The sequence below is a fragment of the Gallus gallus genome, chromosome 5 (assembly GCF_016699485.2).
Source record: "Gallus gallus isolate bGalGal1 chromosome 5, bGalGal1.mat.broiler.GRCg7b, whole genome shotgun sequence".
In the NCBI taxonomy this organism is placed as follows: domain Eukaryota; kingdom Metazoa; phylum Chordata; class Aves; order Galliformes; family Phasianidae; genus Gallus; species Gallus gallus.
The window spans coordinates 37097658-37111359 of NC_052536.1; the positions used below are offsets into that span (position 1 = coordinate 37097658).

The window sequence follows — 13702 nt, forward strand, 5'->3', positions numbered from 1 at the left end:
AAGTCAGCGGAGAGGAGGAGTTAGGGCTGCTGTTCGTTTGGAACTGCTACGATACAGTCTTACAGAAAAATAAAGGACAAAACTGAGAACAATTTAGAGTTACTCTGTTCTGCTGTATGGGCTGCATTTGGCATACCGATTTAGCATGCTGTTCAGAACTAAGGAACAATAATATACAGGAGTTTGATAAGAGACAATTTACGCTATTTCAACAATTACAGCATCACCCCTGTGCTTTTTATCTGAGAAGGAGCCCACCTCAGTGCTGCTGCTGCTTTGAGTTGGGATCCAGTCCATCACTGTTCAGATACACCCACACAGAAACAAAATGAAATCTCAACCGAACGCTTCCAGGACTACACCTGGATTTACAGCAGGTACGTTTTAGGCGACTAATTTTCACCACAGATCTCTAGGTGTGTCAGGGAAGGGATAAGTATTACTAATGCCCGTCCACAGGCAGAATAGGCAGTATTATCAATGGGTGAGTTGTGAAGAATCACTTGCAAAAGCTAAGGTACGTGAGAATGACGTGGGGCCTAAACGTGGTTATCAGAGGTCCCGTCCAGCTCAGGTACGGGGTTATCGCTCTGGCTAGTTCCCTGACCAGACCGCCATCCGCCAGCGCCCACCGCCCCGCGGAAGAGCACACAGCCCTCGCAAGGGCCGTAAGGCCTGGGCACGGCGGCGGCGCTCCGCCTGCGCGAGGCCGCGTCTCTCGCGAGAGCAGCCGGGCTGGCGGCCGCGGCCGGCGGGGCGATGGAGCCGGCCGTGGAGGAGCTGATGCCGCGGCTGCTGCCCGTGGGGGACTGCGACCTGCCCGACGACTTCGACCCCACCGTGCCGCCCAGGACGCCGCAGGAGTACCTGAGGCGCGTCCAGTGAGTGGCGGGGCGGGGGTTGGCGGCGGGCCGGTCGGGCTCCGTCGGGACGGCGCGTTTCTCTCTGCGTGTGCCCGAGGGGCCCGTTATTCCCCGGCGAGCCCCGCGCCGAGTGCCGGAGCTCTGTTCTTCCGAGGAAGACGGCGGTCTGGTTTTGGGCTCCGTGTGGCAGTAACATCCCGGGATGTCGCTGTGGGAAGCGCAGCCTCGCTTCAAGGCGACTCGGGAGCATGCAAGCTTCAAGGACGCCAGTGCAGTTGTGTATAAAGAGGGAATACTTGATAGTTCTGAAGTCAGACCTGCAAGAATTGCCTGCAGAGTCCGTTGTTTTTTGCATAAGTGAAGATTTCGGCAGGTGCCGTATTTTGGAGACATCAGCCTGTAAGTGCCCATTGCAATACAGCAGTTTGGTTTTCTTTTGTAGGATTGAAGCAGCGCGATGCCCAGATGTGGTCGTGGCACAAATAGACCCCAAGAAGCTAAGAAAGAAGCAGACAGTAAACATTGCAGTAAGTTTGGGCTGCTTTCTGCCTTTTGCTGTAAGAAACAGGCAGCAGGAAAGATGGGGGAGCACGACTAAAACAGCAGCTTTGCTGGATCTTAAAGCGCCTGATGAAATAAATGAAACTCCAGGGTTCAAAGAAATACCTGTTGAATTTCAGGGCAATAAGCAGTCTTTGTAACTGATCAGTTTAAATCAGCTGTAGCCCTACTAACTGACACACAGCAGACGTTTTCTGCCTGAAGGAATCAAATGCTGAGCTAAATTCTACAAGTCCATCATAAAACCCGTGTAAGCTTTAGAAGAATGCAGTATCTGTATCTGGGTTCAAAAATACATCCTGTGTAAAGCAGTAAGAGCAGTAAGTACAGCTGACGTAAGATGAAATGCTAGCACCATTTCTTCACTTTTTGATGGAATTATTGGGATTTCCCCTTACAAATAGATCTTTCTGTTGTCACACTGCTTTTTTTATTTTTTTTAGTCTGCTTCCAAATATTTCAAGTGCCCAATTTTGTCTTTCTTTAACGAAAACTATAACCTGCCTACTAGATTGCTATGCTGAAGTTTCCAGTATTGACATGACCATGTACCTTGTGACTCTTCTATTCATTTGTCTCACTTCTTTATAACGGCATTCTTAAACGTTTCTAGAAAGACTTTTATGCACCGTATTTCTTTCATGCTAATCTCTGAAGAGGTTATATCTTCTTAACTGTCAGTTGATTTCCTCAAAGATTTTTTTTTTTTACTTACTGTCTTCCCCAGCTTACTATCTGAGCAAGTAGAACTCCTACTATTAATAGCATCTGTCCAAGATGAGGGAAGAGCGCTCTCCTTTTTATTAACAGGGAAGTTAGGGCAGAACAGGTGCTAAAAAGATGACCTTAAATGATTCTTCAACAGCACATTCTGCATGTCTAATTTCCCTTCTTTGCATACGTACACCATCAAGCAGGAGAAATTTTGTCTAGACCAAATGTTAAATCAGTTGTCAGGAAATTACCTTTTTTAAAGCGAGTACTTCTGTTTTTATCTGCTGGCAGTTATCTACTACTTCTCTTGTTCTTTAAGGATTACTTTTATAAAGCTTTTTATACATCATAATTATTGCCAGTGTTTCCTTAGATTTCTGGATGTCAGCCTGCTCCGGAAGGATACTCTCCAACACTCAAGTGGCAGCAGCAGCAAGTGGCCAATTTCTCATCTGTTCGTCAGGTAGAAAATTCTGTGTGTGATGGGGAGCGGAGGGATGTTTTTAACTTGCACATCTGTGCTTTAGGGGGGACAACCTTATATCTTTCCTACCACGAAGTCATAACATTTTGATCAGATGTTGCTAGTCAGCTGTTTTAATTTCTTAAAAAAAATATAAAATAAATGAGGCTTTTAAACTTCTGATGAAACTCCTTCCTGAGAGTCAACAGGAGGGGAGTCAACTCTTTGGAAGGGTAGATAATAGCAGGACAAGGGGAAATGGTTTTAAGTTGAAGGATTTAGGTTGGATGTCAGGGGAAAGTTCTTTACAATGAGAGTGGTGAGGTGCTGGAACGGGCTGCCCAGAGAGGTTGTGGATGCCCCATCCCTGGAGGTGTTGAAGGCCAGGTTGGATGGGGCCCTGGGCAGCCTGGTCTAGTATTAAATGTGGAAGTTGGTGGCCCTGCCTGTGGTGGAGGGGTTGGAGATTCATGATCCTTGAGGTCCCTTCCAACCCAGGCCATTCTGTGATTCTGTGAAAGCAAAAAATCTGGCAGTATTTACATTGAATGATATGGAGTACTTGAGGAAGGACAAAACTCACTGTGATGTTACGCAGTGACACTAAGACCAACAGTGTTCTACATTGTTCTGTAGAACTATAGAACAAGTAGATTCCAACCCCACCATGAGATTCATATATGTAAAACACAGTCCATTTAGGGTCCTATGGGTACTAGTGGGAGCCATTATGGTCAGAAATACTGATTTGCTAAAATGGATTTGTGTGGATGTAGTGTTAGCACAGACTTTCCTACCACATTTGTACCTTGCTTTTACAGAAAAGAATTGAAGAACTGAACAGTCTCTCTCTATGCACTGTTCAAACAGGGTGTATATGAAGATATTTTACAGCTCCAGTACTGCTGAAGGCATGTTTATAATGTACTGATACTGCATTGTAAAAATACCTGAACACACTGAAGTATAATCAATTGCACTGAAGCTGCTGTGGTTCTGAGCTTAGTATGAGCTCATTTACCATATATTTTGAGGAAGATAAAGCAGGTTGTTGTAAACATGGTCTTGGCCTTACGTTTCCTTTTTTGACTAACCCAATTGTTTTTTCTTGTTACAGCAAGCATAAAAAAGGATTTTAAGACTACTGAAACTTACTACTTAAAACTTTATGCAGTAGACTTTAAAATACCTTTGGCTTTAATATTATTTCCAAAAATCCAGTATAAGTAACAGCTATGTTTATACTAAGAGGCTTGAGGAATATGTACTCAGTAATTCCTTTACTGATGTCAAAAAGTACTTTTTTAAATGAAGATAAGGTTATGGCTAGGATCCAATAACTGTAAAGTTAAAACTGATTTGGCTTTAATCATTCAGAGCCTGAACAAGCACAGAAATCACTGGCGGTCACAGGATTTGGACAGCAATGTTAACATGGTGAGTGGAATTCATACCAGTTCTGTGTTTTTTCCAGTCGTTAAATTTGTGATGAATCTTGCTTTACAGTGTAACTCAACAAATGGTGAGTATTATCATGTCTGTTCTTTGTTGTCTTCAAATAGCTACATTTCACTGTTTTCATTTATTTTTGTTTACTTCAGCCCAAATTAGAGGATGAAGAAGGTTGGAAGAAGTTCTGCCTGGGTGAAAGAGTATACTCAGAAATAGATGCAGAATCTGATCATGAAAATCTAGGAATTGATTACATAAAGGTGAGTGTAAGAGAACTCATTTTCAACTGTTACTTTCACAAATAGCTACCAGAAACGATGCTACTGTTTATTACCACGTTGTGCTAAATACAAAGCAAGCAGTCTGGTGAGCCCAGTAAGACCCATTTCCCTTCCCTTTTAAGTTGAAACTGAGTGAAGCAGAGAAAAGGTCTATTAGTTCAGTCAAAAAGTTGGGGAAGTTCCCTCACCTGTTCCCAGCTAAAACACACTAATTCACTGCTAGCTGAACTGAATGAAGAGTTCTATCCATAGCCTGGTTTAGTGTTTTGTGAAGGTGCTCCCTGTCCTTGTATGTGCTACTCTATAAATATGCCCTTCGCTACATCTTTAAAACAAAAAAAGCACACTCTTGTTTTACAAGTAACAGCAAGGCAATGCTATTGGATACCAAATTTGGCTAGACCTTATCTTGAAGTTACTTGAAGATTGTTTTGTTTTGCTTTTTAATAGATGTCAAAGCTCAGAAGAGAATTCAAAATAATTACAAATTCCTCATCGTAACATTCAAATGTTAGTAAGTTTTAACTCAGAAAAAAAGCTGTTTGTGATAATGTTTCTGCATTTTTCATCTTGACTTTTTCAGGTGGGCTTTCCTCCTCTGCTAAGTATTGTAAGCAGAATGAATCAGGTAAGCCTACATCTTAAGCCTACCTCTTAAAACAGCACAGTGATATTGCAAAAGGTAGTACCTCCTGTGTTCCATCAGTTGCATAAATCTTATCTATTACTCTGTGCTAAGGTGACTTTTTATTCCAACTGCTATTCACTGTACACTTACAAGGAAAAATATTATCTCACCTTTAACTACAAACAATTATACCAGCAAATATTTACCATAACTAGATGTAAGCATATTTTCTCCTCATAATTTCTTTATGGAATATTCTAATGTTTGGGTGCCTCTTTTAGGGGCTTACAGTAAGTTATCTCCTTTTGCCTTTTAAGTGCAGTCCTTCAGCTTGATTGTGAACTCTTAAATGCATTGCAAGCCTAGAAGAACCACATTTACTATATTTCTCACTAGTCACTCTTATACAGAAATAGTATGATGTCTCTTTTGTTACCTATCTATAACATCTTGTTAACACAGAACGTTGCTTTATATAAAGCTCTGAGTTTTTTAAAAAGCTGTTTTTCCATGATGCTTTAACATTTATGTTACCCTTACATATAATCTCAACCTGAACTAAATGCCATATAGAATTACAATTGAGTGGAAACATGTAATGTCTATGTTTAAAGACAAAAATCACGTTTGCTTTTTACATAATATAATCCTTCGGGTAGAAGGACAGCAAAACAAAACTTTGCAGATATCACATTGTCTCTTTATGCTTCTCTTTTGAAGGCCACAGTAACCAGTGTCTTAGAATACCTGATAAGCTGGTTTGGAGAGAAAAAATTTACTCCGGAATTGGTAATTTTTAATGTTTTCTAACTACTTGTATGTAAACACATTAAACAAGGAACACATTATACCCTGTCTTTTGTGAAATTATTTTAGTTTCCAAATAGTTCTCCAGATCCACGTACTGTATTCAGTTGTTCTCAAAACTCACCTGACCAGATACTAGATTGAACATACACAGAACTTTTTGAAAGGGTGATTACAAAACAACAGATACAAATCTTTCAGGTACTGCTAAAACTGCTCCGTTTCATTTGCTCCCCACAATAACTTAATCTGCAAGGTCAGAAGAGGGCTGGGGAGAGAAGAGGGCCAGAGTACAGAAGCTTTGATTCTAACCAGTTTAAGCTGTCAGTGAGCTTAATGCATTCATTCTTTAGAATGTTTTTCCATGGTTTATGAAGTTAATTAATAATAGCTATTTAGATATTGCTAAAACAGTGCTTCCCTTAAATTAATAGTAAAAACTGTTAAATAAAAAAAAGCAGGAAATCTAGGACCATGCTCACAAGAGGCTTATCTATAGGCATAAAGTTCTACTATGCAGTCTCTAATGTGGCCCTTCAAACTTTTCCATTCTGGCAATAGCACTTAAATGAAATTTTGCTTTGAGACCTGTGCTCAAGGCCTACTACATATAACAGGTTTTCTTATGTAGAACTTAAAGGAAATGCCCATAATTAAAAACTCACTATTTAAATCCACACAGGGTAGATGGTTTTATGCACTGTTGGCATGCCTTGAAAAACCTTTGCTACCTGAAGCTCACTCCCTTATCCGACAGCTGGCAAGGCGATGCTCAGAAGTGAGAGTACTAGAGGTAAGATTTAGTTTAATATTGTGCAAAGAACTGTTTCAACTTCACAAATTATCAAGAGAATGATTTTTCAGCTCTTAAATTCTTGGTAAGTTATTTTTCACATTTGAAGTCTGCTAGAGAATGGGAGGAAGACTACAACATATAACACGGCAGGTAACTTTTTTCTAGTGGATATGGTTAACAGAAGAACTGTTCCGATATTTGTTTCTCTTTCAGGAGAACAAGAACGAAGAGCAAGTATCAGCTCTGAACCTGTTAATCTGCTTAGTTAGCAGGTAATGCAAACTACAGATAGAAAATAGCAGAGTATGTCCAGAATAAGTGTGATTATCCTTGTGCTAATATAGATTCCTTTAAAGTGCAAGTCAATCCAAGTAGTCCGGATGTATGTAGCAGACATACTTACTTACAAGGACTTAAGACAAACCTAAGACTAAAACAGAGGAAACACACGGGTTTTCTTCAGTGAGCCCCCTCAACCATGAAGCTATAAACATGATAGAAATACTAAATTAAAACCTGGAAAGCAGATGGTCTAACATCTCAGAACAAAGTAAGGAGTGTGTTGCATGAGAGTTTTCTTACTGTACTGTTTCCACTTCTCTCCCCTAGGTACTTTGATCAACGTGATTTAGCTGATGAACCCTCCTAGACTTTCTTGAGCAAACCCTTTTGTGTTGCCATTGTACAAACAGCACTATCAGCATACAGGTCGGAAGCGTGCAGTGTCTTTCTGCGAAGTACAGTAGAACTTCTTCAGAGCACCCTCAACATAATAATACATTCAGGACAGCTATGAATAACTTAAGCTGATCCTTGGCAGGAGGGTACTACTCACCAGTATCCTCATCATAAAATGGTCCATGAATTATCTGTCATTATCTCTCAAGCAACTTAGTATAGTAAATTCTTCATGATAAATTTTTACCATCTGAGTAATCCTGTGGATGCTGTCATTAGGTAAAGACTTCTAAGTTTAAAGAGATCTTATGTCACAGATGACTGTTCTTTATCTAATACACACCCCTTGAGGTCTTTTTTAATAAAACTAAGGTGTTCTTTAAAGCGTTCTTAAACATTGTGGCTTTTCTCATTCTTCATAGTACTTAACAGCTGCCTTACTTCAGAAGCCCACACAACTGGGATCCAATGTGTTTTTTTCAGGAGATAGTTCCCGAGCTTAAATACTGCTAAGCAGTACAGCTACAGCCAGTGAATTACTGAAACAGTTATGTTACCAAAACATAAAAGGAGGTAGTGCATAGATTTCCTGAGTAATAATATTTGCTACTTTATAGTAAAAAGTGGCAGAAACCAGGGGAAGAGGCACAGCTGTACTCAGTACTCTTCAACAGAAGCATTTCTTAAACTTAAAATGGACAAATTTATTTCCTGTATAGTATCTTGACAAATACATTAGCTCAGCTATTTGGCTTAACATATTGAACAGGGAGTGCTTTGCCAAGAATACTGGTGTCTGCTTTGTACATTCATGATTCTGTTGGGTTCTAATTATCTTCAACAATTGAAAATCTAGTTTAAAGGAATTCTGATTTCTGCTGGTAATGGCAGACTGATAGACAGTATTGAATTTCACACTGCACAGGAAGCAGATGTCAATCCCTCACTATTTAAAAAAGACATATCATTAAGCACAAGTTACTGGTTAAGCCCTTAGTGTAAATTAGAATTATTAGAACTTTTTTATGTGGAACTGTAATCTTAACTGTCAAGTGAAAATGAAAGTAACTACTGCAGTTTTAATTCTAGAGAAGCAAATTACAAAATGGCCTACCAAGTTGTGTGGGCCTAATGGATGTCACTGAAGTGTCCATCTGTTAGGCCCAGTGCAAGTCAGTCCTTTCAATAACAGCATTTAAAAACAGCATGAGTTGGCAACTGAAGAAACCATAAAATGCACTCAGGAAGAATAGCAGTTAGCTAATTCTCTAACCTTACAATCATAAGGTGGACAACCTTAATAGTATAAGTGCTCAGTGTTTTCAGTCACACAACTGATCCCTGCAGAGTACCAACCACCACGGTTACTTTTATCTTTGCTAGGTCTCTAGACAGCATGCTGGCATTCTGCTAGTGCTTTAGATCTTTCCTAGAAGTGTCAAATTATCCAGTTAGAACTAATCTGAGCTAGCATTCACGGTACCTGAAAAGAGCTGAATTTGTTCGCATCTTAAACTCAATTATAATAAGCCCCTGGTTATCATGTCTATGTGATATTACATGCCTACATATAATAGACATTACATGTCTACAGCTTGCCAGCACAGATTTATAGACTACAGAAGACAACTATCTCGAAAAGGCTTGATCCATTACAAGCTGCAGAACTTCCTTAGAACTTACGGAAGAACAACTTCTAGTGTTCCTGCCTATTGACAATAGGCAGCAATTTGACAACATACATTTATTCCATCACAGAAGATGGTTAAAACAGACAAAAATGTTGTTCTAGTGCGTTATCTTTTATATCTAGCCTGTTATTTGCTGCTCTCAAAGTAGAAACTGAATTGCTATCACAGGACATTCTCACATTTCTGAAAGTGTAAGGCCTGACGCTGCCAACAGAAAAGTCTTACAGTAAAATTTGTTACAAGTTTAAACAAGATGTTTTCATGCTTACCCACAGCAAGATACATATTGTTACACAAATCTTGTAACAAGTAGCATCAAGCAACCCCCAATCTCCTCTATGGTCTTGGTGATGTCTTTATAGCTTCATGCTGGCCTAATCATCTTCCTGCACACACTCATTACAGGAGTGAGTTGTAGCTAGCAATTAAAGAAAAAAAAGTATGTTAATACTGAATTTATGTACAATAAGCAAATTGCCTTTGCTGGTTGTAGATGTCCTTAGCTGTACAATTCTTCTGATGCAAAAATAAAACAAAAACAAAACCAAACAAACCCAGGCATTAATTTTAGAGGCATAGGATATACCTTTATTTTTGTAGAAATAAGTTATCTTTATCTGCTCATATCAGTTCTATATTCCACTGAATGCTGTTAATTAAGACTGTTGAGTTATGCAATAATTGCTTCCTCAGAATAATAGAAAGTTGCTGCCTCACTGTAAGGAATGGTTATGGAAGGGCAGCAGTTTGGCATTTCTTAGGTGACACAAAACACATTTGTTCCTTATACCAACTGAGTCTTCATTGTGACCTTACTCTGTTCTTAAAATCTACCTATTGTTTGATTTAGTACTATAAATCTTTTGTCGGTAACTTTTGAGAAGACAGTTTTTACCATGACGGACATTAATACCTTTGTATAGAATTAATTTCATACCAAGATAGGAGAACAGTGTTATTTTAACAAACATTTATTATATACTTTGGAATTGTGCTGCACAGTGCTATAATTTACATGCTATATACAAAGCTGAACCATGATTTCCAAAACCACAGACAAAGGATGTTTAAGGTGGATACCCAGATCTGAACGTGCTCTACATTTTCTGTATCATCACCTGGAATTTACCTGCAAAGAGAATGCAAAGTCAGATCAAAGCATGAACTTCAGATTTATTATTCCAAGTAGTTACTTTCTTTTCATGGCTTTGTTAAAACATTACTAAGGAACGTTTCGATCTTATGGCTTAATGTTGACATATCTAGCCATGCTTCACATTTAGCATTTAAATCTAACTCCAACTTTCTTCTCACGTTTCGTTTAGTTGATCCATGCCCCGTTACAGCAGTTTTGTCAGTTGAGTATAAAATTTGTTCAAAGCTCATGGAAATCCTTAGTTTCATCTTAATCAGCTTATGTAGTTAGAATAGGCTTCACTTAGTACCTTTCTTACTGATTTCTATAAATAAAGAGCACATCAATAGTTTTTATCTTCAATTACTGCAGTAGAGTTCTGGATGTATGTCCTTTTGCATCTGATGCCTCCGAATGGAAATGTAAGTTTTTAATGTGGCCTTCCACTCCAATGTCATGGAGGTTCACTGTCAGTATTTTTTAACAGTAAAGCACAGTGAAGTTGGTAACTAAAGTTATCAAATGAGCTAATAACAGAGTACTCTGAGAAGTACTTACATGCAGGCATTGATGAAACTTCAGCTGTTACAATACTCTTTATTCCCAAATTCGATAGGCCCCCTCTGATTAATCCACAGGTAAATGCTAAATACTAAACATAAAGTTATATTTTAAAGAAGTTTCAGGGTGAAGCTTGTTGGAAAATATTGAAGAACTGAAGACTTATCACTTTGACAATATAAAACTATAGAGGTTTTGTTATTGTCCATCAGTGACAGTGGCAGAAGTTTCTTCCTGAACGGCATATATATATATATATAGATACAAACATCAGCACAATGATTTTCCATTGGCAGTCAGTACAGCTCCCACTATCAAGTAACTCAAACACAACGGTTCAAAATCACTATGACTGTTTGTTGAAACATAGATCAAATCACTGCTCTCAAACAAGGTGCACTTCTGAAAAACGGTTTTTGGAGACTAAATTTCAGCTTTGCTTTTGGTGGGTTTGTGTCCATTCAAGTACAAAATTTCAAGTTATTATTAATAGACCAAGATGATTCAAATCAAACTTATAGATGCCAAGAAGAGTACCTTTGGTGCATGTTCTAAATACTGCTTTCCTGCAGACATTTGTGTCAAGAGTCGAAATTTGTTGTCTTGAAGAACATAAATACCCTGTTGGGAAAAAAAAAAAAAAAAAAGTTTTTAATTGAGTTTCTAATGAAACGTAATCAGAATTCTACCAATCAATGTCACCAAGCAAACTTTGGAAAGGTTTCCAGCTGTTTTGTATAGAGTTATGTTCAGTAGAGTGCAACTAAGTGTCTCAACCGCTGAAAACTGTAAGTATTTTTTCAAATTAAAAAATGACTTCAAGACAGCCATTCTATTTAAATGAGTTTTAAGGCAGCAGTATAATTTCTCACACCAGTTTTCTACTCAAATATATTGTGAGATTCATGAAAAAGTTCCTGTGTGAGTCTTAATAAACTGTAAGCATTAATGCCCTGCCAGTTTGTAATTCCACAACACCGTGTATGAAATTGAAAGCATTTAGTCTATTCAAACAGGGTGGCAAGAAATACATCATAAGCAATTACTAAATTGTATTCTCAAAATATGTGCCAATGCAGACTTTTAAAAACTGCTTTAAAAAAAAAAAAAATTAAGAACATTCTGGGTTTCTTCCAAGGTAATTAATCCTAGACCAAGACAAACAGAAAATCCACCAATAACACAACATAACGTTACTGATTTTGTAACTTATATTGTATTCTGGAGCATTGGTACCTGATGATTAGTCCTTAGGTTGTCTATTTGTTTTTTGAATACAGTTGTCCAAAAATCTTTGCAAATGAACTTCATAATATCTAATTCATCCTTGAACCTGGCTGTATCTTTTGTAAACCTAAAAGGCAAGTGAGAAATATGTCAATAACAAATGTATGTGCAACAACTTGACTGATTAAGCAGAAAAATATAAAATAATACCAAAAAAAAGGTACTATACAACATTACTTTTGAGAATGTTACAGAGATTAATGTTCCAGCTATCATGCTAGCATCACTCAGCTTTCACCATGACGTGTTTAAAGACTGTTTGGATGTGGTGCTCAGGGACATGATTTAGCAGAGGGTTGTTAGTTAGGGTAGTATGGTTAGGTCACGGTTGGACTTGATGACCATTAAGGCCTTTTCCAACCTGAGTGATTCTATGATTCTGTGTATTATAACTTAAGAGTAACATAGTTTTATCTTACTATCTGCAACACTATGGTACGAATAAATGACTTTGAACTATACAACCATTAAAGCTTAAGTACATAAAGATATCACAATATAAAGCTCTCACATATAGTACTGTTTTGAAGGGCTCCTTCCAATATTGAAAATATCAGCAAAAAAAGAAAGCCAAGCACGTTAATGCAATAGGAACAAACACACAAAACTTGTCTTCTGAAAAGTGCCTTCCTTCTTCACAGTTCTCCCCCTGTATTCTCCCTGACGGTTTTTGAGTCACTTTGATCAACTCTTTTCTCAGATAACAGCAGTGTAGGATGAGAGGTAATGGCCTTAAGTTCTGTCAGGGGAGATTCAGGCCGGATATTAGGAAAAACAACTAATCTACATAGTAGTAGTGCATTGGAACGGGAGGTGGGGGAGTCACCATCCCTGGAGGTGTCCAAGAACCGTGTGGATGTGGCACCGAGGGTAATGGCTATTGGGATGACGGTTGGACTGGATCGGCTTAGTGGTTTGTTCCAACTTTAACGATCCCATGATTCTACAAAAACATGACGCTGGGAGCTCGGCATTCTCCACGCGGCCCGAGACTGCGCAGCGAGGCACCGGGACCCACAGGGCCCAAGGAGACGGAAGGTCCAAGGGCTGAGAGGCCCTGAGGAAAGGGAAATCTTGCCGTAGCCAATTACAGAACTACACTTCACACCCACCTCTCGATCAGCCCCTGCCCGACGCGGAAGCCCATGCTCTCCAGCTTGGTGGTGCAGCGGCCGTTCTCCTGCAAGACACAAGGGCAGCCGCCGCCTCAGCCTCGGGCCCGGCTGCCGCCGGACGGCCTCGGGGGCGGCACCGGCCCCACTCACCCCTTCGCCCTGCTCGGCGGCGCGGTACAGCCCCGCCACCATCTCGTTGTGCAGCAGCAGGAACAGCGCCTCGTCCGCCATGTCCGCTGCGCTGCGGGCGTCCCCCCGCCCCCCCGCCGTCACGGCAACGGCCCGCCGCCGCCGGGAGCCGCTGCACCGCCCCTTCCGGGAGCGGGAGGGCTCCGGGTTGCCGCGCCGGGGCTGGGCGAGGCGGATCGGGGAGGGAGCAGGGGGCGAAGCCGGTTCGTGTACGGGAGGGAAGACCGCTTTTGTGCTTTTTTTTTTTTTTTTTTTTTTGTAATCGCCTTCAAAACGTCACTTTCTATTCATCCTCCATTTCCTGCCTCTGCAAGATGGCAACCGGCGGGGCGCGGGATGCAGCCGGAGGCGCCCCAGCAAAAACGGCACCCGTGTTCCGTTAGAACCGTGTCCCGGCGGGCAGCGGGGGGAGAACCACAGCCCACAGCCCGCGCCACCAATCTCACGCCGCTCCGCGTGCTAACCCGTTAGAGAAGCTCAC

At 40.3% G+C, this 13702-nt stretch overlaps 2 protein-coding genes across 3 annotated transcripts; one reads left to right on the forward strand and one right to left on the reverse strand.

The window, feature by feature from the left end:
* Positions 1-751: 751 nt before the first annotated feature.
* Positions 752-9483, forward strand: GEMIN2 (gem nuclear organelle associated protein 2). The gene is made up of 10 exons (NM_001039302.1): positions 752-881; positions 1306-1390; positions 2512-2601; positions 3979-4038; positions 4203-4313; positions 4918-4962; positions 5683-5751; positions 6452-6562; positions 6779-6837; positions 7175-9483. Exons 1-10 carry the CDS (start codon positions 760-762, stop codon positions 7212-7214), a joined length of 792 nt encoding a protein of 263 aa, NP_001034391.1. The 5' UTR covers positions 752-759; the 3' UTR covers positions 7215-9483.
* Positions 7923-13332, reverse strand: TRAPPC6A (trafficking protein particle complex 6A). 2 transcript variants are annotated; one of them, XM_046941767.1, is made up of 7 exons: positions 13183-13289; positions 13030-13097; positions 11867-11984; positions 11168-11251; positions 10628-10721; positions 10015-10063; positions 7923-9352 (listed from the first exon to the last, which is right to left on the reverse strand). In XM_046941767.1, exons 1-6 carry the CDS (start codon positions 13261-13263, stop codon positions 10032-10034), a joined length of 477 nt encoding a protein of 158 aa, XP_046797723.1. In that variant the 5' UTR covers positions 13264-13289; the 3' UTR covers positions 7923-9352; positions 10015-10031.
* Between the last annotated feature and the right edge of the window lie 370 nt (positions 13333-13702).